Source organism: Larus michahellis, chromosome 4 (genome assembly GCF_964199755.1).
Source record: "Larus michahellis chromosome 4, bLarMic1.1, whole genome shotgun sequence".
In the NCBI taxonomy this organism is placed as follows: domain Eukaryota; kingdom Metazoa; phylum Chordata; class Aves; order Charadriiformes; family Laridae; genus Larus; species Larus michahellis.
In genome coordinates, this window is record NC_133899.1 from 26,878,349 (window position 1) to 26,904,433 (window position 26,085).

At 44.0% G+C, this 26,085-nt stretch overlaps 4 protein-coding genes and 1 non-coding gene across 15 annotated transcripts in view; 1 reads left to right on the plus strand and 4 right to left on the minus strand.

The window, feature by feature from the left end:
* FANCM (FA complementation group M) overlaps positions 1-2,529 on the minus strand; it is a 72,288-nt gene extending 69,759 nt beyond the window's left edge. For 3 of the 4 annotated variants that reach the window (XR_012586599.1, XM_074583604.1, XM_074583606.1), the window contains exons 1-3: positions 1,978-2,529; positions 1,035-1,207; positions 241-318 (exon numbers count right to left, since the gene is read on the minus strand). Coding sequence is in view for 3 of the 4 variants with exons in the window: in XM_074583604.1 (XP_074439705.1) it covers positions 241-318; positions 1,035-1,207; positions 1,978-2,422 (696 nt within the window). In the remaining variant the exon portion in view is untranslated. The remainder of the gene's footprint in view (positions 1-240; positions 319-1,034; positions 1,208-1,977) is intronic. The other variant, XM_074583605.1, reaches the window with a different exon arrangement.
* An 82-nt stretch (positions 2,530-2,611) lies between these two features.
* Positions 2,612-6,998, plus strand: FKBP3 (FKBP prolyl isomerase 3). Its single transcript, XM_074583618.1, has 7 exons — positions 2,612-2,816; positions 2,887-2,988; positions 3,069-3,176; positions 3,801-3,936; positions 4,918-4,985; positions 6,152-6,249; positions 6,755-6,998. The coding sequence occupies exons 1-7, from the start codon at positions 2,706-2,708 to the stop codon at positions 6,807-6,809; spliced, it is 678 nt and encodes a 225-aa protein (XP_074439719.1). The 5' UTR covers positions 2,612-2,705; the 3' UTR covers positions 6,810-6,998.
* A 475-nt stretch (positions 6,999-7,473) lies between these two features.
* Positions 7,474-21,973, minus strand: PRPF39 (pre-mRNA processing factor 39). 5 transcript variants are annotated; one of them, XM_074583614.1, is made up of 16 exons: positions 21,879-21,946; positions 18,102-18,465; positions 17,702-17,827; positions 17,455-17,523; positions 17,189-17,351; positions 16,943-17,061; positions 15,991-16,158; positions 15,041-15,206; positions 14,333-14,440; positions 13,156-13,320; positions 12,712-12,838; positions 12,350-12,618; positions 11,556-11,740; positions 10,058-10,132; positions 9,372-9,492; positions 7,474-8,315 (listed from the first exon to the last, which is right to left on the minus strand). In XM_074583614.1, exons 5-16 carry the CDS (start codon positions 17,273-17,275, stop codon positions 8,265-8,267), a joined length of 1,641 nt encoding a protein of 546 aa, XP_074439715.1. In that variant the 5' UTR covers positions 17,276-17,351; positions 17,455-17,523; positions 17,702-17,827; positions 18,102-18,465; positions 21,879-21,946; the 3' UTR covers positions 7,474-8,264. The 5 variants fall into 5 exon arrangements, with proteins under 5 accessions (XP_074439715.1, XP_074439714.1, XP_074439716.1 ...); XM_074583613.1 differs by having other exon boundaries at positions 17,189-17,523; positions 21,879-21,948; XM_074583615.1 differs by lacking the exon at positions 17,455-17,523.
* On the minus strand, positions 12,182-12,267 carry LOC141743228 (small nucleolar RNA SNORD127). The gene has a single exon (XR_012586995.1). It is a non-coding gene; the product is annotated as a small nucleolar RNA SNORD127 (small nucleolar RNA).
* Positions 21,974-22,090: 117 nt separating the features above from the next.
* TOGARAM1 (TOG array regulator of axonemal microtubules 1) overlaps positions 22,091-26,085 on the minus strand; it is a 36,748-nt gene continuing 32,753 nt past the window's right edge. For all 4 annotated transcript variants that reach the window (XR_012586600.1, XM_074583621.1, XM_074583620.1 and 1 more), the window contains 3 exons: positions 25,460-25,679; positions 24,610-24,696; positions 22,091-23,017 (listed from right to left, as the gene is read on the minus strand). Coding sequence is in view for 3 of the 4 variants with exons in the window: in XM_074583621.1 (XP_074439722.1) it covers positions 22,764-23,017; positions 24,610-24,696; positions 25,460-25,679 (561 nt within the window). In the remaining variant the exon portion in view is untranslated. The remainder of the gene's footprint in view (positions 23,018-24,609; positions 24,697-25,459; positions 25,680-26,085) is intronic.

Sequence of the window (26,085 nt, forward strand, 5' to 3'; positions counted from 1 at the left end):
GGGTTTGTACTCTCAAAAACCAGCAGGTATTGTTTCCTTTTAGAAAGGTGAGGAAATAAATAATACAAAGTCGATAGCATGAAAAAGACAAACACTCACTAAGTAATGGATTGATTAAGTTTTTATGTGGAATTCTAAGACTTCAGTATCCTGCACAATGTTCAAACTGTACCAAAAGGTATTAAACATAGCTTCTACTGAAACTTTATTATTCCAACCACGCAAGTTGATTTGACTCACCTTTGTATCACTGCCCGGTGTGGCACTTAGGGCCAAGATCCGAAATTGATTTGTATATTTGCTTAGTTCCCTAACAACCTAAGAATAGGGAAGATTCCATTAATATCCTTAAAGGAGATTATTTGCTGACACAAATTATATTGATGAAAATATTCACTAAGTAGAGTGAGCTTAACAAAATAGTCTAAAAAAAGTTTATCTAAATTCAAATGGGAACCAGGAACTATGCACAACTCCACATGTATTCGGTCAATTTCTCCAGTATATAAAACTAACTTTCTTTTAGGTCACACATTGCTATGAGATTAAGCCACAATAACACAACAAACTCTTTGTTAATCAATATGAAACACAATTTTAAAAAGAAACCTTGAACTCATTTTACTAAGAACTTTACCAAAAAAAAGCTGCCCTTTTTTCTGGAAAAAATACCTCCCCCTTTTAAGAGCTATTCCAACATAGCAAACACACCAGAGTACACCTGTAAATACAAATACATCTGAAAGAAACATCACAGTGACTTTTTTTTAAAATTGCCCTAGTAAAAAAAGTATGTTGAAACAAAAATTACAATTTTATTCAGACATTAAAAAAATTCCCACCTTGCCTTACCAAGTTTTACTACAGCTTTTACATAAAAACAAGGCACTGATGACGCAGAGGACTGTCTGATCTCTTTCAAACAAAGCTAAGGACCTATATGATGACAGTGACACTTTATGGAGATCCTGTAAATGATTTGGGGGGAGTTTTTTTGTAATTATGAGACAAGACTGGGGTGAATCCAGCATTACCTGACAGTAGGCGTGATTTCCAAGGGCTTTGTGGGCTTCATCAATAACCAAACATTTAATCTCCACAGCAGGACACGTCCCACGAGAAAGATCATTCACCATTATTTGAGGCGTAAGGAAAAAGACTCTCTTGGTAGCCCACAGTTCCCTCCGATTGAGGGCTTGGGTTCCCCCTGAAAATTAAAGAAATAACATTAGCAAACTGTTCTGCTGAGAACACACCATGACCTGAGAGCAACAGCAGAAGACCGAGAGGGCTGGCAGACATATGCTGGCTTTGGGAAATGAGCACCTTTTAAAATAGCATGCACCTTGATGCTATTCCCATTTTCAGAGGAGAAAAAAAAAAAAAAAGGCAAATACAATGACCAGGAATATTTTTTGCATTAAAACACCATATCCAGAGACGCAGAAAACAAGGCTATAAAACTCAAGATGGGCCCTAGCCCTCCGCAGCCCCACACCTAACCTACCCCTCCTCTGACAGAAGGCTGAACTTAAGAACAGGTAACGGATTTGGTCATGAAGGCTGTTACTTCAGTCAGCAACAAACCGCAGCTCATGAAGTTAGGAAAAAAGGGGAAAAGAGCCATTATCCTTTGTCTTAAGTTTCATACAGAGCATATTTTCTGTGCAGACATATAAATCTCCACGCAGAAGCCCCAAGGCTGTATATGGCCCACAGGGCTGCACCCCAAAGCTCCAGAAAACATCTCCCCTTGCTCCATCACCCTTACATTGGCGACCTGGGGTTTTAACTATTGCAAAAAAACCCTGAAGTTAACCCCTGAAAAGCTTCTCGCCCTAAAAAAAAGACTTTTTTTTTTTTTTTTTTTTTTTTTTGTACCGTGAAAACACGGTGCTTGCCCTTGCCTTTAAGCTAAGCAGCCTCGATGGTGAACCTCTGAGGCGACCCCCGAGCACGACCCTCCCCGTCCCTTACCTGTCATCTCGGCCATGTGCCGGGCCGGGATGCCCATAACGCGGGCACAGGCCTCCATCTGCTGGGCCACCAGCGGCTTGGTTGGGGCGAGGAAGAGCACCTTGCCGGAGGGGAACCAGCGGTAGAAGTTGTACATGACGACGGCGGCCACGAAGGTCTTACCCAGCCCGGTGGGCAAGCAGACCAGCGTGTTGGCCAGCAAAGAGGCGCGTGCCATCCGCAACTGGTAGCCGCGCTCCGGGTAGTTGGTGGGGTAGATCCAAATGGACCCCACCGCCGCGCAGAAACCCCCCACCGGGCTCGGGTCCGCCGCCGCGGCCGCCGCCAACAGCAGCTCATCGTCGTCTTCTTCTTCTTCATCCTCCTCCTCCTTCCTCTTCTCCGTCGCCTTCCCGCCCGCCACCCGCCAGGCTTGAGGTAAAGTTCGTTGCCGGCCGCCGCTCATTCTCCCTCAGGGCACCACCGCTCCGCGCGGCTCCCGCCCGCTCTGAGGTAACGCGCGCCGAGGCGCAGCGTCCTCCATTTTCCCTCAGCGCCGCCGCTTGAAAGCCCCGCGGGAGCCGCCGCAGGGACGGAGGGGTGGGACCGGAGACGGCCGAGCCGTCTCCGGTCCCACCCCTCCGTCCCTGCGGCGGCTCCCGCGGGGCCGACGGGAAGGCTGGGCGGTGCGTGAGGAGGAGCCGGTGGTGGAGGAGGAGGAGGAGGTGGCGGCGGCGGCGGGCGGGAAAATGGCGGCGGCGGCGGGTCCGGCGCAGCCCTGGAGCGCTGAGGAGCTGCGGAGCGAGGCGCTGCCCAAGAAGGATATTATCAAGTTCCTTCAGGAGCACGCAGCCCAGGCGGTAAGGGGTGGGTGTGTGGAAGGGGGTCCCCTCTTCTGTGTGTCCCTCCTTCAACCGGCGTGTCTTGCAGTTCCTGGCGGAGCACAAGCTGCTGGGGCAGGTGAAGAACGTGGCGAAGACGGCGAATAAGGAGCAGCTCATCGCGGCCTACACGCAGCTCTTCCACACGCAGGTTTGGAACCGGGGTGGTGGGGGCCGGCGGCCGGGGCTCAGGTGGTGGCTGATGGCTGACGCCCCTCTGCCTCCCCTCAGCGGTTCAAGGGCACGGATGGCACGGAGAAGGCGGCAGAGAAGGCGAAGCCCGCCAAGGTGGAGGAGGCCAAGGGGAAAGCAGCGAAGCCTGAGGAGGCCGTAGAGGAGGTGGGCGCAGCACCCCCTGACTCGCCTCATTTGGGTGATTTCGTGGGTGGATTTCAGTGGTGCCCAGTGACAGGACGAGGGGCGACGGGCACAAACTGAAACATGGGGAATTCTATCTCAACATGAAGAGAAACCTCTTTACTTTGAGGGTGCCCAGAGAGGCTGTGTAGTCTCCTTCTCTGGAGATATTCAAACCCCACCATGGATCCGTTCCTGTCCCACCTGCTCTGGGTGACCCTGCTTTGGCAGGACGTTGGACTGGATGAGCTCCGGGGGTCCCTTCCAACCCCACATTGTGTGGGCCAGCCAGGTTATCCAGGTCTTCAAAAACCTGATTACTGCAAGAAGTCTGGTACCATGCCTTAAGCTTACCCAGCTTCTGTAATGTAATTAGTGATCGGCACTGTGCCTCCCTCCCAAAGCTTCAGCCTTTGCTGAAAACTGCACCTACGCTGCTGTGTTTTCCCCAGATACTACAGCCCTGCAATATCGCATGAGTGTGCCATTCACTAACACTGCATCTGTTCATTTGGTGCCTTGGACTAACTCATTGTTCCATCTTGAATGTAGTTGGTCTGAGACTAGTTAATGCAGCAGTCATAACTCTTGTTTTTATAAACTTAGGGGCCGCCGAAGTATACAAAATCAATTTTAAAGAAGGGCGATAAAACCAACTTCCCGAAGAAAGGGGACACTGTTCATTGCTGGTATACAGGCAAACTACAAGATGGAACAGTCTTCGATACCAATATTCAAACAAGTAAGGTCACGTATATACTGTTTGGCTTTTGTTGCAAATGTGGGTAGAGGAAATTATGTGGACTCGTTAAGCAGCCTTGGGCAGGCGCTCCCTTATGGAAGCTGTGCATGGTGGGAGTCGTGACAAACTACTTTTACCGTGGTGGTGTTGGGCTGACTGGGGCTGTCTCTGCAGTCTGCTCTCGGAGCCTGATTTTCCATGAGGGAGCGCAGAGCAGTATTTTGGGAGTGGCTGGTGTCAAGTGACAGTGCTGCATCTTGCCAGGCCTCACGTCTGGTATTCTCCAGCCATACATAATGTGAAATGCAGGGATTTAATCAGGGCTGAAACTACTTGGGAGGAAAGATGGCTCCTCCTCCGGGAGCTCCCTTTATCTGTGGAACTTGAGCACCAACAGCATAGATCGCTTCTCTAAATAGACAGGTCTTGGTGTGCTTCTGTAATAAACCCTGAAGCGCGGAGGCACTGGAATGAGAGTGATTTGAAGTAGTCTGGTGTTCCGTATCCACTGCAGAGAAGTCTGCTGGTATTTTTGTGGCAGTTTCTCAATCGGGATTTAGGTATATGAAATTCTGCAGTCTTAGAAACACTTTTCCTGCAGCGATGTCCAAGACCGAGAGGAACAGCAGGGCTGTCACTGGAATACTGTCTGTGAGCCATTGTACTTGTTCTGTGTTCTGTATTGACTTTTTTTGGTTCACTAATGTGTTTATGACTTGTACCATCAACTGTAGTAGTTCAGAAATGAGTCTTGGAGTTCAGTGGATCAGTATCTTAAAGATGCTCATCAGCTTTAGCTCTTGGTGCAACTTGCATGTTTCATAACGTTTTTAGTGCACTTCTAGAAATCTGATAATGGGCTCAAAATAATACAGTAAGAACAGATATTTATATAAAGCATGATTTAATAGTAACTTTAGATAGAAGCATGGAATGTGCTGGTGTGATGTTAAAGCAAATGCACATAAAACTGTCTTTCAGGTTCAAAGAAGAAAAAAGCAGCCAAACCTTTAAGTTTCAAAGTTGGCGTAGGAAAAGTAATCAGAGGTGTAAGTAAACCATTAATGACTCCCTCAGAACCCAAAAAGAGTTTTCATTCCACAGGATTTATGACTGGGGTGCAAATTTTAAGCTGCTCTTCTTGTTTCTGGTGGAGGTAAAAAGGCAATTGGAAAGGGTTTACATCCGCCGGTGTAATATTTGTTCTTTATGGATGCATTCATTCATCTGCAGTGTCATTCCTCTCGTTAAGTAGTGTGTGGAACACAGTGTAACGTGTTACACAGACACTGGTGTGAACTTGGCATGTCTGGGAGATACCAGCTGATGTGCAAAGGAGGTGCTTAACTCTGGCTGTGGCTGAGCCAGTGGTGAAACAGGTGTCTGTCTGCACGAGGCAAGAATGCAAGAAGCGTCTTATGTTTACCTGACTCTAAAAAAACAAAACGAACCTGACCCAGCATAATCTTCCATGCTGCCGCTGTGCAGGAAAAAGGCCTTTATGGGTGAAGGGATTGGCACTGGGAGGGGGAAATGTCCCTGGGCTTGTGGCCAGTACTGCAGAAGCAGGAGTCACTTGGGTTTTCTGTAGCCTCTTGGCTCCCGTGTTTGTGTGGCTGGCAGGTATCCTCCTCACACAGTTACAAGGCGTGAGCAGCAGCTGCTCATTGTGAAGTGTTGATACAGTGCTAAACAGAACACCGGCTTTGGGCAGTGCAAGCGAGTCTTGAAGAGGGACAAGCACTGAAATAAGTCTTTAAGCATCATCCTCAAATAACGGGTAATCCATTGATACTGCACAACAGCAGGGAAACCTGAGGCAGAGAGACAAACCCCTTGGTACAGTGTGTGGTGGTCTCCTGGGAAGCGCTTTCTGAAACAGGATAATTCCTTAGAAACAAGCTTGTTACTGCATTGGTTCATGAGTATCATCACAATGTAAAAGCAGGAATCCGCACTGCCAAGTACAGTGCAAACTAACACAGGAACAGGGAACGTCCGCCAAAGGCGATGTTTCTTCCCACAAATCAAAAGGTGAAGCTACCTCGCAGCGCATGCTGGGGTGGGTGAGCGTGCTGGAGAAAATGACGCGGTATTCACAGTTACTCACAGCAGCAAACGGGAGAAGCATGTGAAATGCACTTTCCCTTAAGCTCTCTGAGACTGCTGTGTTCTTTTGTGGTTTGTTTGAGTTTGTTCTGGTTTGGTTTTTCAGTGGGATGAAGCTCTCTTAACAATGAGTAAAGGAGAGAAGGCTCAACTGGAGATTGAACCTGAGTGGGCATACGGCAAGAAAGGGCAGCCCGATGCTAAGTATCCTTCCACAACTAATTACTCATTAAGCAACTTGGAAATGCTTGGTGGAATAAGGTGCTTTATGGAGAGGGCTGTAATGGGGGAGCATTCGCTTGGCACGCATAGCAGGCTTAGAATGTTAACAGTACAAAAAAAATTCAGTGAACTTAATGGATGGATGCAACTGCCCATTTGTTTTGAAGAAAAACTCCTGTAGGGAGTACTGCGGGGGAGAACCCGCCAGTGTTTGCTGCTGGCGTTTTTATTCTAGCTGCTTCCAAATGCTTTATTAAGACACATGTCTAAATAAAGCGCTATCCACGGAACTGGGACTGAGCGTCTCATGACAGCTGGGTTTAGAGACCAGCTGTGGCTCCGCACTGAATCCGGGATGTTAAAACGGGGCAGTGAAATAGAAAACTGACACATGAGAAACAGGACAGGTGCTAACTCACTTAACACGGATGGATGTGATAACTGTGGGCTGGGGTTTTTTTTAAGCTTCCTTAACGTGTGCCAACAGGATTCCACCAAATGCAAAACTTTTCTTTGAAGTGGAATTGGTGGATATTGAATGAAATGAAGACTTCCCTTGGCTGCTGGGAATCCATTTCCGATCAAGAAAGCTTCTGACAATGCAGTTTTGCTCTTGTAACTTCAGGATATAGTTACAACTGTGGCCTTGTATTGAAATCAAGTTTGTTTTCCCTGTCCCCAACTGCTGTACAGTAACACACCACTAAAGAAAACATAGTTTATACATGCAAGTGACTGCACTTCTTTGTGTGTACGATCCCCTTAAAGCTTCTTTCTCTTACTGTGGGGGGAAAATTGCACAGATCTCCATCAAACTGTGGAAGGAGAACTAGACCCATCTGGAACAGCCACACCTGTTACGATCCCAGGCTGTACTGAGCACGCTTTCACTGTAAAGCATATACTGCAATACACAAGTCCTCAGCAAGGCGTTGTCTTGTGTAGCTGCCAAATTTTACAACAGCACTCGCCCTACCATTTCAGATAACCTAAACTATTAGGAGAGGGGAAGAGGAAAAAAATGTACATTTATACTCTAGGCACTACATTTCTCCTTTAAAGGTGTTTTATAGAAGCGTCAAGTCTTGATGCTCCCCCTTCTAGAAGGGAAGCGTATGTGTTCCTGTACCTCAGCCACAGAAATTTGTGCAGGTGTTGAGCCGAGACTCTGCCTTGAACGAGGCAACCCAAGAAAGCTCAGAGAACTACTGAATTCCTTGCTTTTATTACAAAAATGGGAATGATCACTTTGATCAAAATGAAAAAAGTTTGCTCACACTGTGTACATGAAAAACTCTAAATACAAAAATCATCCCAAACACAGTTTGTGCTTTTTAAAAAAGAATGCAACATCATTTTGCACTGCGTTTTAATTTTTGACCCCCACATAGAATAGAAAATACACACCGCAGCTTGCAAAGGCTGCATCGTACTCTGACGAGTTTCAATCGTAACGAGATAAAGCAGCAGTCTGGGAGCTGCTGGCTGGGGCAGGGAAAGGGATATCATGATGGAGCAGGTTGCAACGCTGCGGCTGGAGCACAGAGCAGGAGGTGACAGCTCTGCTCCTGCCAGCCCCCACCGACCTGCTCCCGTCCTGCAGCAGCCAACAGCGGCACCCAACACTGCTCGGCACAACAGCTTCGGAAAAAAAAAAAAAAAAACCAAAACCCTACAGCTGTACTGATTTAAGTCTATGGAATCATTATGGGGCTGAAAAAAAATCTTCAGGTATCTCCATAAATTAGTGCAGGGAAATAAAAAAAAAAAATGCATTTATGGTAAACTAGAATTGTAGAGAGATACCATTTATCAGTAACCAGCACACAAGTCTTGCTTCACACATACCCTGTGAACAACAGCTCGTTTCACATGCAAAAGACCAAAAAGCAGGTATTACAACAGTTCTTTCACATCCCTAAATTAGAAAAATATAATTTTTTTTTATTCCATCTTTGTTGAAACTGCAGCACAGTGAACTTCACTCACTCTTCGGATCAAGTTGGATGATAATACTGTCCGTAATTCCAGGCATTCTGGTAATTGTACTAGAAAACAAACACAACATAATAGCGTAAGTCAGACTGCCCACGCTGCAGGAAGAGCGCTGGTGACAAGCCATGATCTCTGATTCAGAAGGGCACAGCTGAGTTCTCCCTTTGGCAACTGCAATGGTTCTGAAGAGTGGCCAGCGTGGCTGTGCCAGTGTCGCCGTGCCCACGTCACCCCCAGAACGCTGGGGTGTCAGCCCTTCTGTAGCGAGGCCCTGCCCGCAGCCCATGCCTCAGGCTGGGAACAAGCCAGGAGTTCCTCGGCAGCCCCTGAATTCCCAACCACCTGAAAGCTCCACTGGGAGTCAGCTTTGCTCCAGAGGCAAAGCTGAAGTGAGATTCAGTTTGAGTCCAGGGTCAGGTTTGTACCCAGGGTCCGTGCAGAGGCTGGTACTGGTGCCCATAGTGTTTTTAGTCCCTTAATAAACACGTGTGCAGCAAGTCTGAAAACGCAGGACAGGTCAGAGGTTCACTAACCCTCAGATCCCCTCTGGTTCCCGCTCTATGGCTCTGCCTCACTCCCCTTTCAACAGATTCTCATAAGAGGGAGGAAGAAGGGAGGGAATAGAAGGTAACGGACACCTGAACTGTCTGTGTTCTGGCTCCACATCCACCGTTACGTCACAGCCCCAAATTAAACTGCTTCAGCCAAAGTTTCAGTTGGACGCTGTACAAGTCACAGAACCCACACCCAGATGTTACAGGAACTACTAACTGGAGAAAGTAAACTGGCGTCCCAAGGCAAGTCTCCTGGGCAAAACACTGCAGCACACAACGGGTCTATTGCCCTCAGCCAGCAATGCCCTTCAGTGCTGTCACGCAGCCCTTCGCTTGAAGAGCTAGCCACCAAACCGCTCATCTGCCCCAAGAGGAATATTTTACACTTGCATAGCAGACCAAAGAGGAATCAACAAAAACAGAAGCTAAATTTTTACTCCCAAGCTTTCCTCACCAACTGATTCTGGGCCATAGACAGATAAATCCACCGGGAAAACCCCAATGTGCATACAGTCAGACTGCACGCGCTCTAGAAGTAACCAAAGCAACACCCACCTGGTACCAGGCGTTGTAGTTATACGCGGCCTGGTTGACTTGCATGTCTCCGTCCATCATCTGTGCTGATGCCAAAGTTGGGTCGTCTGTGAGCATTTTCTTTTCATCTGGCTCCTCTGATCTGTGAAGTGAATATTTGCTTGTAAATGGTATTTTAGATCAAATTCTAAGCATGTCTTTGTGTGAGAAGTGCTGTAACAGGTAAGGGTAAATGATATTTTCAAATTTGGTGCCCTGTTGGGCTTCAGAACAGCAGTCTGGTTTTTAAAGTGTTCTGGTGCTCAAACTGAGAGAGCTAAAGCATGTTTCTGCTTAGAGACTGAGTTACATTTACCAGGACCGTTTAGCTTTTCTGTGAAACATAGCTGAAACGTTTACTTTCCAATAAATCTGTTTCCAAATATTTATGCCAACAGTATAGCCCTAGTTAGTATACACTTTAAGTGATTTAAGACAACAGTGATTTTGTTCTTGCAAGCAGTAGGTTTAAAGCTGAAAAATGTATGTATAAATATTCAAAACCTAAAGAAAAAGACATAGTTCCCAAGACTGTTCTTGGAACTATTTTTAAAGCCTTTCCAAAGTGCTTTGTCTCAGCTCTAGCTTGGTGTAGTACGTGTTCCAGCGACCCCACGCTGCGTCATCTATTGAGTTCGTTTATCCCCTCAGGTGAGCAGACTTCCTACCCGTTCTCTGCCCTCCTCTTTAAAGAATCCTGCTCCTTCAGAAGGGCTTGATGTTCATCATAGGCATCCAGAAGCCTGAAGGAGACAGAAAACAAATAAAGCTTTGCTCACCATTTTCATGTCAACGCTTTAAACACATGAGCAACCATTTTTAAGTGTCTACTTCAAACTGTACAAATACAAAAGCATTCTAAACCACTCAACCATAATCAAATTTTAATCAGTGATCCACCATGAAGATGGGAAAGCCAAAAAAAATTAATTTGAAGGGGGATTCCACAACACATATTGAAGAATTTCGTTAGCTCAGAAATTCCCAACTTGCTCAGCTTTTTTCACGCTTCATGCAGTTCTTTTATAAAGAAGTTTTCTAAAACTTATTTGTGATACAGCTGCTTCCTCCAGTAATTGCATTCCCTCAGCTGCGCACTGATGCCATCTATAGCAGCACTGATATCTAGGAATCAACATTTCTTTAAATACTGGAAATTAGCATTAGACAAAATCATTACAATTCCAAAGTATCACCTACAGCCTTTTCCCAAACAACATGGGAAGTACATATGTATATTTAATGCAGCACAGAAAAGCTATATTATTTATATCTCAAGTATTACCATATATTGCTGAGTGAAAGAGTAATACTTCTGTTTCCTAGGTAAAATTCCCATGAATAGCCAGCTATCATTTAATCTGCTGCATACCACAGCTTACAATATTCTGTCAATATTACTCTTGGTGAAAACCATTTCTTGTATTTATTCTGTGCTCTAGTGTTGTTTGGGAACTGCAGACTTCATTTTGTTTGGTCTGTCTAGGATCCCAGACTTGTAACGCCTGGCTGCCACGCAAGTTAGAGTGTTCAGTCAGCAGAAACTAAGGACCAGCTATTGTTAAAAACATACAAAGCAGAAAAACTAACGCATGCTTAGTCCTTCCAAGTTAATTAGCTGCAAATTGTAAACAAAATCAAACACTTGTTTTACAGTAGGGAGTTAAGAGGGGAAAAAAGTATATCTAGTATTTAATTAAGAAGTTGCACTTCTAGTATCTGATCCTCCCACGTAAGTGTCCAGCACTGTTAATACTTCTGAACACAGAAAAATCAAACCAATGCAGATGTGAACATCTCAAGCAACAGCTCTCAGGGAACGGAGTATCAAATGATACCTGTGTCACAAAACATTTCACGTTCTCTTTGAGGAACATCCCCCTTTAGGAGACTTAGCAAGAGAAAACTACAGTAAGAAGTTACGGGCAGCAGAACTTTGCTCTATGAGGCATTGGGTAATTCAGAAAAAAAAGGGATAATTTTCTGAAAAGAGGTTCCTATTTAAAGGTAGGGATTTGGTTTAGAAAAGCAGCTATCCCTCAATAAAGAGCTGATGGCACAAAGGAAACAATTTAGTGGATACCACTAACCCTACCCCTTCCCTGCTACTCCTGCAAGCAGCCTTGTGGTGACCCTAATTTGGCCATTGCACAGATTACGTCTTACTTGTTTACATCAGAACCAAAATCTTCCAGAAATTCCACTTTTCGCTGAGAAAACGTAATTCTCATTTTTATAGATAATGCGCCGTTGACAGCTTTATCAAAACAGCTCAGGATGTTTTCTTCATTTTGCTTGAGATCGCCACTGTACTCCATTTCAAGTAAGTTGAGATAGAGTTTCGTATTTTCCTGCGCAAAAGATGTATTAGAACTCGTACATCTGTCACGTTAGGTATTTAACACTGAATGTATGTCTACTAGATGCATATCAGAACATTTACATCATAAATATGTGCTAAAATTGTCAATAAAAATATTTTCTTTTTACATCGGTCATCTTTGACCTGGTTTATTTCACAATTAGATCAGAAGTGATCTAACATTACAAAAACAGATGTCACCCCTTGCTAATAGTAAGCTAATAGCATCTGGAGTGCCAAATATTTCTGCGGTTATACAAAACGATCTACAAGTACTGCCTACACGATCAATTTTGTTCACCTTGATATGTGAACGCACCTGTAATATTTAAGATCCTAAAAAGGAAAAATGAAGGCATGAAGCACATTGTGCTTCTGATGAAAAAAAAAAAAAAAATCTGCAGACTTCCAGATTTGGAAGCTGCAAATGCGGCAACATCAGTTTAGAGGGACTGGTGTCTCCATGTAGTAATGAAACATTACATACAGTTACAATTCCTGTCATCATTGTTGCCATACTTTTAAAAAAATAGTTCTGAAAGAGAGAAAACTACCAGGATTTATTTATTTTTTAATACAGCAAAGAGGGAACACATACTTTGTCAATTTCTATGGCTTCTGACAGCACTTTTCTTGCCTTTGGAAGATTTTTCTGTACTTTGAAGAGGTGCCGAGCTAATTTGATGGCATAAAACGACGATTCACTAACTGATTTGGCATTCCTAACAGCATCTTCAAGCAGGTGTTCAGCTTCTTCCATGTTTCCATGTCTGCGTTCTAAGCTTACTCTTCGCAAACGGATCATTGCTAGCCCTAGAATACACTCTTCAAATGTTTTCAAGATTCTTCTTGCTTCATCAATGTTGCCTAAAACACCGGTGAAGACGGTTTAAGATATGAGACATCCAACAGCCTCTTAAAACCAGAATCCCTCCCAGCAAAAACGAAGGCTGCTCTTACCCTGCTGCTCCTCAAAGGCAGCCCACAGCATGTGAACCATTGGTTTCTTAGGAAGGTGTATTGTGCAAGCCCTGCTGTAGACATGCCTCACTCCTTCAATACTATGATTCTCCATGTATTTGGCATACTATAGTTGAAAACAGAGCAGAGATTGAAAAATTTAAAGCTTGTATTTGTCTTTAAAAACATGCCAGAACGATAAAATTCTTTTGTTTAAACCCATTCAGCACCTTTATTGAACCACTAGACTAGTTTCTGTAAGGAAGGACGTAGAGAGGCAACGAAGTTGGCATATGCAGCAGTCAAATCTGGTTGCAAGCAGACCATCTCCTAATGCAACAGATATAGTTATATATGAACAAAATTCCACAAGAGTACAAAAGGTTAGTCACTAGATCAATGTATGCCATCGGCAGGAGATGGGTGGTAAGCCACTTCCCTTACCTTAATCCAGAAGTCCTCATAGAGGGCACATGAAATAACACATCTTTCAAAGAGGACCACAACTCGTTCATGAGTGCCATTTTCTATCTCAAATTCTAAGTACTCTTTCCAGTTTTTCAGCTGAATTTTCTCCAGGGGTTTTACATGAAAGTAAGGCCTCTTTATCTGCAAGAGTTACAGTACGGCAACTTGTGACTAATAAGCATACCACCAAGTTGCTTAAAAAATTAAAAAAAAACCCAAACAGCCACACACCATTCAGGTAATGCCATTTAAATCAACAGGACTTCGGAATGATACCTCATTATCTATTCAAATAATAATTCTGCTGGGGTTACCCAAGTATTGATGAAGAGATGTTGCTGACAAATATATTCTAGGCTAGTAACTTATTTTTCTAGAAAGCCTTTTGAGTGCAAGTGTTTACAGAAGCTGAGAAAGAACTCAGTGCAGTTTATCCCCTGCAAACCTGCGTCACAACGTAACAAGGACATGATAAACGAGTATTGTCCACATATATACATACAACTAAAGTACTTACTGTTGTACTAGCGCATGTCCTACAAATTAAATCCAAAATTTGGTTGAGAATCATGACAAGGAAAGGCAGAGCTTCATCTTAAATATTTCCATTAAGCTGATTATTCCAAAAGCTAGCGAGATTGCATTTGTATTGATGACTACAAGAGGAGCCGGGTGGGACAGAGTTCAGCACAGAAAATTTACACATTGCTTTGAACTAAACGTAGCAAAGCATGCTTCCAGAGACCTTTTGCTTTTTCTCTCTTCATCACACAAATTGCATTCTTTTTAGGATAGGCTCACCTTTTCAATTAGAATTACCTTCACCTCCTTGTTATTTTGCAATGCCTCACACACATAAGGCAGTACTACCTTACACAGCATTTCATGCATGTATATTTAACGACAGCGTAGTAAACAATACACTATCTTGCCTCTCTCCAAATACTGCTTAAAGATCTTTAAATTGTCGGATAACACTTGGCCTCACAAGTTGCCTATTCACATGAAGAATGCCAGAGAAGAAAAACTCAATCTTTGTTCAAAGCCCACAACACTTGAAATTATAATGCCTGTTATTCAAAATTCCTAGTTCCCAGTCTTATGTTCAAAACTCTTGCACGTGCTGCCTTACATAGAAAAAAACCAAACTCACCGCTTCTTCAAATGTCCACCTCTTACTGACTTCATGTTCGTTGTGGTTAAACATTTCTTGATGAATCTCAATGATCCTGTGCCTCATGTTTTCGATCTCAGTGATTAGCTAAAACATAATTTTTAAAAATGTAACACAGGTAGACACTGTAACAGCTTTGTAAATGCATTTTATGACAAGTGTGATATGTATAAATTAAAAGTATCACAGATGCATTAAATGTTACGCTAAGCAGCTAGGGGAAGGGATAGGGTGCTGCCCTGATGGTGCCTCGGCCCTTACTGCAACCCAGCTGAACTGGTTTTCTATCAGAAGTTTTGCTCTATGTTAAGGACGATTGAGATTAAAGGTGAATTTGGATCCAAGTCAAACTTGGTTTCAGAACATGTACATTTTCAGACTCAGCAATTCCTTTGGACAGTTCCAAGTTTCCATATGCCCGTGAAGGCCATGAACCCGCACAGACCGTTCATTCCTAAAGTTTTGTACATCACTTCTTTCACTTTTGAACTCCGTTTCTTTGATACCTATGAAAATACTGGAAAGATACATCCTGTAGACAAGAGCAGTTATCACCTGAGCCAAAGTGCAATGATATGCAAGAGAACTACGGCAACACCTCAGCTACAGATAGACTACATTGCCTGCAAATAAACTCAGCCACAGAGTAAGGCAAGATATGCTGATGAACATCCCCTGCATACGTACCTTGGCAGGGTCAGTTATGTCTTCAGTACCAGAGGGCAGGTCATCTCCAGATTGCACATCCTCCCCGTTATGGCCGTTCACAGACGCCAGTTCTCTGCGCAGCTGAACAAACTGCTCAGTAGTCAGAAGATCTCGAGGCAAGTTGTTCTGTATGTGCTCTTTAAACCTAAGAATAGTCAGAAACAAGTCAACACAAGTTTGATGGTTTACATTTCAATATTCTGCATAACCAGAGCACAATAATAAATCCTAGAGGGGTTCTGCATTACATTATCGATCTAGAACGACACTGGCAATGCAACCGCTGACAATATACAGACAAAAGGCGACTTCTACTATCTTTCAGGCTTCAAAAGCTTCGCATTTCAAAGAGAAATGAAATAGCAACAAACTTCAGTGGCGAAGACAGACCACTTGCCATGTAAAATTCATGGCAAAGGACAAGACCAGATTTAGAGGAAGATACTTTATTTCCAAAACTAAAAGACCTGTAGAAATTACAGGGAAGACTGGTGCATAATTTAACTAAGGTTTCTCATGCCCTGTTTACCTCTCCATATTAATTCTACTATCTAAAACTTAACGAAATATTTCTCTTTAGCCAATTAAATTAGTGTTTCACCACACGTGAGTATCGCTTGAGGAAGTAAAAGTTCAAAACTGCTCATTCTGATTTTTCAAAGACGTCCTCTGTTCTTCCTCACAATTCCAAGGCCTTCCTTTATTCCACTGTAGAATTTGTGAATTTATGTGAACCCAAATTCCTAAAAAGTGTATCAGTACTTCAAAACAATCCGTCAAACTGTACCCGTATGTAAATAAGTAAGTATATAAAACTCAATAACTATTTCAAGTTCTTGTTCCAAGTGAATATTTTCACATTTACAGAAATAGGTTAGTGTGTGCTTAAGAAATTCATAGCATTAACTAAATCTTTGTTCTCTCTTTACCTCTGGAAGTGATGACTGTAGAGTTGTGTTGGAATTCCAAGGATGCGGTCATAGATGGATGTAACTTCCCTTAGGTTTCCCTGTTCATTTTCCCAGTTTATATACATTTCCCATAGTCTGTCAGAACGGAAATCTGTCCCAGCAGCTAACACTGCATGTTCATATGCTCTGAAAAATGAAATAATTTTACAGTTGTTTCTGGATGTGCTGACAGAACAAGGAAGAAAAGTTCTGACTCTTATTTAAAGATTATGACCATCCTCAGTTACTCGCAACCACACTTACATTCATTATTTAAATTCTTCAAAGTATTTTCTAGGTATCTATAGCAAGGTATCTAGAAATTCCAGAAGTTCACACTCACATTTTTTCCCCCTACCACAAAAGAACAAATAAAGGCACGAGAAAACCCCCTTGCAGGAACACAAGATATTAGGAAAATGCACAGTTTTTACCACTTATCTCTTCTAAAGATTCTAAAACCATTACTTAGCAGTTTAACACACAAAAGCTATACATCAATCACGTAGATACATGATTCATACACTTCATACACTAGAAGCTGCTTCAGTGTAAGTTCAATTAAGGCTTTGTGTCAAACTTCAGTCCAACCTCTTACTCTAACCAAGACCACTGCCAGCAACAGATGAGGTCAGACATGTTCTAGCCATACCCTCCAATGAATTTAATTCCAAAAATTCTATGGTGAACCTGTTCCAGTGCTACACCAAGTATTTCCTAACGTCTAGTCTGAAGCTGTCATCACAACCTTTGACCCTTGTACCACACTGTATTGTCTACCCCTTCTTATGGAATTTGGCTCCATCATCTCTTAAAAGTCCTTAAAGTACCTGCAGGCTGGTATTAGCTCGCCCCTTACCTTAATCCGGTAACACTGTCATTAGACTGTACGTATGGGCTTCTCGTATCACTTAGTCTGCTGTCAACTTACCCTCGAATAGTACTGTTAGTTTCAGGATCAGCAGGGTCCAAGGTCTCCTTTAAGAAGTTTATATAATGTATCCAAAGATCAACACTAAGAGGAATTGCCTGAAGCCCTCTGCGATAAACCTATGAAGAGAACATGAACTGTACTTCAAATACTTAATGGCGTCCTAATAGAGAGGCAACACTGTGTTATCCGGTGAACCTTAGAAATACTAATTACTGGAATTTTGTTTAAATAATCTACCATTACCATTTGGGTGGAGGTTGGATAGAACATGGCAATGTTCTGATCTCCACGTGCAGAGTCTTGATCTTCAAAGCGCAGCGGTCCCTGCATTCTGACCAGGTTGTGTGGGCAGGCTTTGGGGTACAGACCATAGGGCACAGACCCATTAGAGCATCATTGACAGCGTCTGACCAAAAATGCAATAAGATGTAGCAATTGTGACCAGCAAACCAACTATATTGTTTTGAAAATGAGTAATAAATGTAAGTGACAGAAAAGCCCTGCCCTACTTGTTAAGCTGCAGTGTAATACAGAGGCTTGCACTGCAAAGCTTGACAAACTGTAGAGGTTTAACGCACCTGCCAACAAAGAGAAAAAACATTAGCTACAAATGCCACAGACGTGACAAGTGCAAACAAAATCCCTACAAACCTGACCATACATGGCAGGTACTGGCAGCCAAATGACTTGTGGTAGGTTAGTCATTATTTGGCTAACAGGACCAATGGCAATAGCTGCGCCCAGCTACCTACATACCTCATCAGACTGCTTAACGTTGTCGTGTCGCTTTTCAAGGTCTGCATACTTTTTCCAATATCCATAGCAATATGGATAATGCGTGAAAAACCTGTCAAATGCTTTCCTGGCAGCTGGTAGGTGGTTCTGCAAGAAATACACAATAAAAGCAATGAATCCTTACCTAAAAAAACCCTTCACGTTATTTTTTCAAAATAATTACTATTTTAACATTGTCTCAAAAGCCATTGTTTTTATTTTGTGATCTTTGCTGATGACACTGGCAAGGGCAACTGTCTTAAAACAGTGTCTAGGAAACCCTGATGTATAGGTCTAGATTTGTCACTGGAATATCCATGACTTGTTTTGGTTTTCTTTGTTTATTTCCGGAAGGCTAAGGAAAGAGGGGGCATGTACTAACCTCCTGCTCTACATACTGTAGTAGATATACCCATCCTGTGAAATCCTGGGGATTGTCCTCTACTACTTTCCAAAACTTGTCAAAATCTGGAGGGAAGCAAGCCTCAATATCTGTTGTCTGTAAACTTTCAATATTTGGAATTTCACTCTCCTGTGTGTTTTCTTCATTCAAGTCAGGGGAACTATCAGGCGACTGTTCCATCTCAGTTACACTCATAATTTCTGTACTGAAGTCCATATGCTGTTCTTCTGTTGCCGTTTCAGTGCCATTGTCTATGCTGTCATTGCTTACAGTCGGCTTCTCCTCCTCTGTATTTTCTGCGTTCTCCATGGCTAAGCTTACTGCTGTTCCGTAGTACTAGGTCCTGTGGAAATAAAAAGGTTCAGTATTCGTGCAGTGAGGATTCAAGTAGAACTTGGGCATGAATTCTCAGCCAAGAGTCTCCCAAGCACTTCAGGCATCCATGTATTTCACCACAGACATTTATGGATTACATCTACTTCACTCTTGAGCCTAATTCACAACTAGGGACAGGTTAATAGCAGTCATGCTTTGTAACAGCTGCAAATACAACTCACGGTGTTTTTCCTAAAAACTAGCACAAGTGGCTATCGAGGTATGAAACTGAACCAATACAGTTTTCCTGCACAAGTCTGGCAGAAGTTTAATACAAACGAAGAATTACGTTCAAATATATTCAATTCTCCTACTTAGTACAAATCAGTAAGTTCTTCACAAAATAAATATATGTTAAATTGTACCCTCAACGCTGAGCTGAACTGGATTAAGCAATAACTCTGCAAAGCAAAGAATTACTATCAGCACTAGACTCAGTCCACATTAACGATGCCTACAGAAACTAACCAGCATCAGAGGGCCACAAAAAAATGTTTAGGCTAGTCCCTGACACCCAGTCACTCGCTCCCACACACAACTCAGATGTCAGGGGTTCCTCCTGCCCCTCAGGACAGACTCCATCTTCCTCCCACTCTTCATTTTGATCTTCCTGCCAAATGCTGATGCCCAGCCCTACTCTCCTCTGCAAAGGCCCGTCCAGCCTAACCCGGCTGTGTGCTGCTCTGCCAAATAGCACTCAACCTGGGCGTAAGGCACTCCACTGAACCTTCTCCACGTTTGAGCCAGGTCCCAATGACTAACGGGTTCTAGATAACACAATACCCAGCTCTTAGCTATGAATCTATTCTGGATGAAGAACAGTGCAAGACCTTCATCCCCAAATGCACTGAAGCAACTGCCACTTCTATTCCCCCTCGCTTCTCCTCAGAGGATGTGACAGCAAGTAAGTTTAGCGCTAAAAAAAAAAAAACCCCACCCAACAGTCCCCATACCACTCTGTATCTCCAGAATTCTTTCCCACTGAAAGCCTGAAAAAAGAACAGACAGACCATTTGCTTTTACTTCAACAAATACATTGATGAGCCATCAATAATAAAGTTCAGGGGAAAAAATGACAGAAAGGAGAAATATCTATACCCTATCTTCATAGATTCATAATCCTAAAACAGTTTGGGTTGGAAGGGACCTTCAGCAGCTTCCATGCCTGAGATAACAGTTCATGTTTTCTTAGGAGTTCACCAAGCCAAGTACCTTTGGCATTGTGTTAAAGGGTCCACATGGTCTACTCCGCAAGTTGTCTAAAAACTGTTTTTTTAAAAGTAGTTATTTTGATTCTGCACTGTATACATTGTCTGGCAATCATATAAACACAATTTCTTTCCTTTAAGGTAAACAGTTCATAATTTTGTAATTTTAAATGGTAACTGTTAATAAAAATGAATCCTTCATACCATTTAAAAGTCACATGAACGCAATGTGACTACACAGAGCACTATACTGCTTGTGTTCTACAGGAAAAGAGGATGCTTGTGAAAGACAAGCAGTTTATTTCATTAATGACCTGTTCTTCCCCACATCCTGGGCCACTCTAGAAAGCCTGCATCTAAAGCCAGTTTCTTTAGTAAGTGTTGGAGATGTGCCTTCAATATTAAGAATGAATGTAATTTATAAGTTAATAATATCAAAGTAGTGTCACTATGCCTTTACCAGGGCAACATACAGAAGAGATCTGCGCAATTAAAACAGCTGCTACCATTCAGAGCTTACCTCTGTAAAGATAATAAAACCAAGGCATAAGAGGAGTGTGCTATGCACACAGCAGCCCCAAAACTTGGAAATGATAAAGGATGTTTACAGCTCTAAAATTTTATAAAGCTAATGCAATTGTTTTTAAACATGCAGTAATTTATGACTGAAAGTTATTCTGAAATTTGACAGATGTTTTCCCCCTCCAGTGAATTCAGAAGATGTATTCCAGCTTAAAAAATAGCTCCCCCAAATCTAGCTGTCTTCAGGGGGAGAGAAAAAAAGAAAGAGGGAGAAGCAGTACTGGACCACCTCTGCACACAACATTTCAAACAGATGCTAAGTTTATTTGACAGATCACTTCTAACTGAAGGCATTCCGGAACACCCGCAGGGAACCCTGGCCCATCCCAAACTCTTCCAGTAACTGAAGGCTATGGCTGACAGGATCAGCCCCACCTGGTACCAGAGGAATGCCCCGCAATCCAGGGAGCTGTGACGGCAGCAGGCACCAAGCTGGTGCATGCCCAGTACAGACAAACACCAACCGGAGTAACTTAATTCCAGAAGTTTTTACATCACTCAGGCTAAATAACTAAATAGGAATATCAGATAACTACACGCACCAGCTTTAAATAATTTATGTCAGCATATATAATTTAACCTATTTCAATTAAATGTTTATTGCATACAATACTGGCATCTATAAATATGAACTGATGGAAAACATCTAGGAAAAAACCTAAGTGGGCAGCACCAAGGCATTTCAAGCCTCTCTCACACCGTCCCCGGCTCTACGAACCTTTAACCACCACAGTGAGCGGCTACCTGGGCAGCACCAGCCTGGCCCCTCACAGCTCCTGCCCAAAGACTGATGCTTTGGTGGCCAAAGGATAGCAATCATATAACAGTTTGGGTTGCAAGGGACCCTAAAGACCACCTAGTCCCACCCCCCTGCCCTGGGAAGGGACACCTCCCACCAGCCCAGGTTGCTCCAAGCCCTGTCAAGCCTGGCCTCGAACACCTCCAGGGATGGGGCAGCCACAGCTTCTCTGGGCAACCTGGGCCAGGGGCTCACCACCCTCACAGCAAACAATTTCTTCCTCAGATCTCATCTAAATCTCCCCCCTTCAGTTTAAAACCGTTGCCCCTCGTCCCATGGCTCCCCTCCCTGATCCGGAGTCCCTCCCCAGCTTTCCTGGAGGCCCCTTAGAGACTAGGACTCTAAGGCGTCCCCGGAGCCTTCTCTTCTCTATGCTACGATGTAATAAACCGTTCGGCATTCAAAGGTTGTGAGCTGGCCTATTATTATTCAGAGCTTTAGCAGCTGTTATAGCACATACATATTTATCCTAGTAAGCAAAGCCCGCGGGCAGACCGGTTCCCCAAGTGCCCGGTAACGGCCGGACAGCGGAAGGGCTGCAGGAGGCGGCGGTGCCTATCTCGGCCGGCGGAGAGAGCGCCCCGCACCCCCCCACACCCTCCCTTCCCTCAGGCACACCCCACGCGCCGCCGCGACTCCCGACCGGGCCCAGGCCGCCACCCGCCTCAGCCTCCCGCCGGGCCGGGCCCAGCCCTCCCCCCGGCGAGGCGCGCACCCCCGGGGCCGAGGGCGGGTCACCGGCCGCCTCCCCCCGGCTCTCCGCCCGCCGCTCCCCCGCCTCGTCCCCTGTACCTGCCGCGGGGCCGCCGCCCGCCCGCTGACTGACCGCGCGCCCGCCGCCGCCGGGCCCCAGGAAGAGCGGACGGCGCGTGCGCGCAGGGCACCGCGCAGGGCACCGCGCATGCGCCCCGCGCACGCGCCCGCCGCGCTCCCACCCCCCCCGCCAAATGGCGCCGCGCTCTCCCCTCCCGCCTTCCCCCCTCAGGCAAGAAGGCGGCGGCCCATACAGAAATAAATCCATTTTATTCGCCTCGGGGTCTCGTGTAAAACGCGTACAGTAACGGCAGCGGGAGGGACGGGCAGGGGGCGCAGCCGCTTTACCGGGCTGTCGGGGGAACGGTTACGCGGGACAAGGGAAGGGATGGGGGGAAAGGGGAACGAGGGAGGAAAAGGGAAGGGGGGAAAGTTGTTTCCCCCGCGCAGGTGGCCATGCTTTGCCATGAGCGTGCCCCGCCACCAAGCCAACATTCCCGTGCCCCCGTAGCAGCCAGAGCAAGCTAATACTGCACAGCGGTGTAAGTGGACTAAAAAAATACGTATCTTTCACAAATACCACACAAAATGGTGTTGTACTGCATAATTGTCTGCAGGATTTTCTTCCACGTAGCAAGCTTAGTGCTAAAACAAGTCAGAACGTGACTGTGCGATAAGTGTTTATTCATTAGCAATCTGGCGTCCACAGGCCGCTGTGCCGTATCGATGCAGAGGAGCAGGAGTGACTTCTCCCTGGCCCCAGCACGGCCCAGCGCGCTACAGGCTCTCCGACAGCGGCCATTCTGCGTGGTGAACGCAGGCACGGACAACGCGGGGATGGTCCCGCGTCTCCCTGTAAACAGCTGTCCGTCTGTCCCAGCCAGGCGTCTGATTGAGTTTCTCGCATGCACAGAGATCGTTAGTTTAGGTTGCTATCTCCAGAAATTCTTCTAAACTCTTCTTGATGTGCGGTGGCTGAGATGCAGCATGAGTTAACAGACTTGGGCCCATCTGTGCAAAAAGTGCTCTCGATAATTTTGCTGTGGCTGTCCGGATGTTTCCTCCGGCTCCAGGCAAAGAGCCGCTGTTTGTCATACTTCCCAGGAGGTGCCAAAGGACAACTAGAACTTTTTGCTCCACAGCGTAAGGCTTCCGTGGGTATAACTCTGTAACAAGATCTGCGAGAAGGACAACGGGTCATCCCACCGTGTGTGAAAACTATTTTTAAAATACAATTCAGAAGCAATCCCCTGCTTTGAGAGGTGTTTAAAAGCACTTAATGTCAAATCATCTTCTCAAAGCATCAAATGAAGGAATGCTGTGCACAAGAGCTTGTCTGCTGTTGCAACAGCACCAACGCTCCGACAAAAAATACTGAATTTCCCTACGAACAGCCCTTTTATCCTCTCTCAAGAGTTTACACAGCAGCACTGGTACTGCTGATAATTACAATTTTCCATTAAATTAAAACAAGTAAAAGAAAGTGGGTTTTGAGTTGTTTTTTTTTTAGTTAGGATTATCACAGGACCTTTATTTCCCACAGTGCACTGTGTAACATCTGGTATTTTATGATTTCCGATCTACCTCAGAAATACGTGGTAGATATTTGCATTTAAGAAACAAAGTAGCCTTATACTATAAATATACATAGGATGAAGCATTTTCCCTATACTTAAGACAATTACATCATGAATAAAGTATTTAACTGGCAAATGTTTGTTTTGCTGCCAGAGAGTGTATGGACTCTTCTCATCTATGTAATACAAACTACTCCACAAAATCCCAGTAAGAGATGAACTGTTTAGAGGTCGGTGACTAACGCATTCAGAAAGCATAAGTTTAGGAATATTTCAAGAACAGACTGTCCATTATGTTACTGAGTTCAGTTTCATAGCGACTACACACACAACTACTCTGGAAGTAAGCCAAATAATGGCTGTTTGGTTCAAGCATATTTCCTATAAAGACAGCCCTTCAGCACTTTTGCTAGTAATAGCACACATGTGAATTCTAATTAAAATTTGTCTTCAATTTTTAAACCAAATTTGCCTTGAAATTCCTGACACCAGTTTTGGAAGACAACCATTATGAAGTCTGCCATCGTTGTGGTGATTGCAGCTCACTTGCCAGCTTGTCTCCTTTACCCCTGAACGCCAATATGTATTATCAAGAGCCTGAAGACAACAACAAAACCAACCGCAAAAAGTCAAAAGCTACAGAAGTAAAATTCAGGAGTTAGTAGGAGCCAGCCTTAGAGAACAGTGTGTTTTCTGTGCTGGGAAAGCTCAGGAAAAGCAGTCACTCATTCCTTCCGTCTCTTCCTGGTGAGAGTACGAGTGAGGACTGTGGGAGGGAACGGGACATGAAGGAACGGAAGCAGGCGAGCCCCCGCTGGCTCTGTGCAGGAGCAGAGGCTGGCCCACCACGGAGAGGTACGTCCCACTCGGTTACTGATGGAACGAAACTCATTACAAAACAAAACTCATGCTCTGATTTCATATTAAAATTATTATAAGCTTAAGGCATTTATACATCTTCCAGGTACTTATACATATTCCATACGACTATAATAATAATCTTTTTTGTTTTGTCAGCAATAGCTTCAATTTGCATTAGAAGGGGGTGAAACTTGACAACTGCTGCACCGATAATGATCGCAAGCTACCGCGACAGAAGGGAAAAATATACAGCCACCACTATCCTACAATGAATTTGCCCAATTAGGATGGTACACAAACAAGCAAACACACAAAGTAAAACATCACTTTACCAGCAAGCTTTTCTGTCATGTCTTGTTTTGCTTTTCCATTCAGAAACTGGGCTTTTGTGCAGAATGGCTGGAGGAGCAAATAGTTGTCTAAATACAAGGAACAAAACACGTTAAAATTCTTAATCAGAAAATAAAACAGTCCAAAAATAAACACAGTATGGAAAAATGTAAATAAGAACCTTACTTACATATTAACTTCAAAAAACACAGTGATGTATTTAAGGGCATAAAAGCATAAAAAGATCCTCTTCACAAGCCCTAACTCCTAGAATCTGGTAGAGCACAGCATATTCATTTACTGAAAATACTAATATTCTGTTCCAAAGCTAAAATAGTTGAGAAAGGAAAATAGTTGTGGCATACACCAATCAGCAAGAATCTAGTTCCTTGACCTGTTGAAGAGATTCAGCAGTGTGACAAGCTTCTGGATAGTGAAACACAGAATCACACAGACTGGCAGAGGTGGGAAGGGACCTCTGGAGATCATCTGGTCCAAGCCCCTGGCTCAGGCAGGGCCACTGCAGCCAGTTGCCCAGGACCATGTCCAGATGGCTTCTGAGTATCTCCAAGGATGGAGACTCCACAGCCAACCCGGGCAACCCATGCCAGCACTCGGTCACCTTCATGGCAAAAACCACCTGCTATGGAAAAATAACAAAAGCACCTACGTGCTTCTGACAAGTCCAGCTAGCTGTATTATTGGACTGGCAAACACTGAGATGAGGAAGTGTGAGAATGAAACCAATGATTCCTTACACAATGTAATGATTGTATGGAAACTACTGGAAAGAGTAGAATTTGATTAATACAATTAAAACTCTTTAAAATTAAGAGAGAGTAAATTACTTACCCAAGTGTTGACATAGAGCCTGAATAACGTTTGTGGCAGCTGCATAAATCCCTGGATTTTTGGAGTTCAGGTTGTTGTCCACCATGGCAGGAATTAACATGTTGATCACAGGTGATAAATTGTCTTTCAGCAGCGGAATCATCTTGTGCATTGTCTCCAGAGCAACCTGATTTACTTTACTGTTCGAGTCATGTAAGCGAGACTTGAAAGCATCAAAGATCTGAAAAAGTATCCAAACAGCATTCATCGGAATTAACCATTAATGTTTAAGGTGGATATTACGTTTCCTGCTTTATTGTTACATTTTAGTTGTCCATCTTAGCAAACGATGGCTCTGATATGCAAATACCTGAGATACATTTTTTAGCAAGTAAAGCAACATTTGATATTTTCATACTGTGTGTTATTCAACTGTATCTCACCTTGTCTGAATCGGAATCATTCCTATACGATGTAATGGAGGAAAACTGGCCACCTGTAACTTTCAGTATGACTCATTTTTTCTGCAAGCAAGTATTTTTAGCAAGACATAGCTCTATTTAGCAAAAAGAATGTTTTAAATGTTTAAAAACCATTCCCAGTTAAGATATTGCCAAGTTCCATAGAAGTATTTCATAGTTCACAGC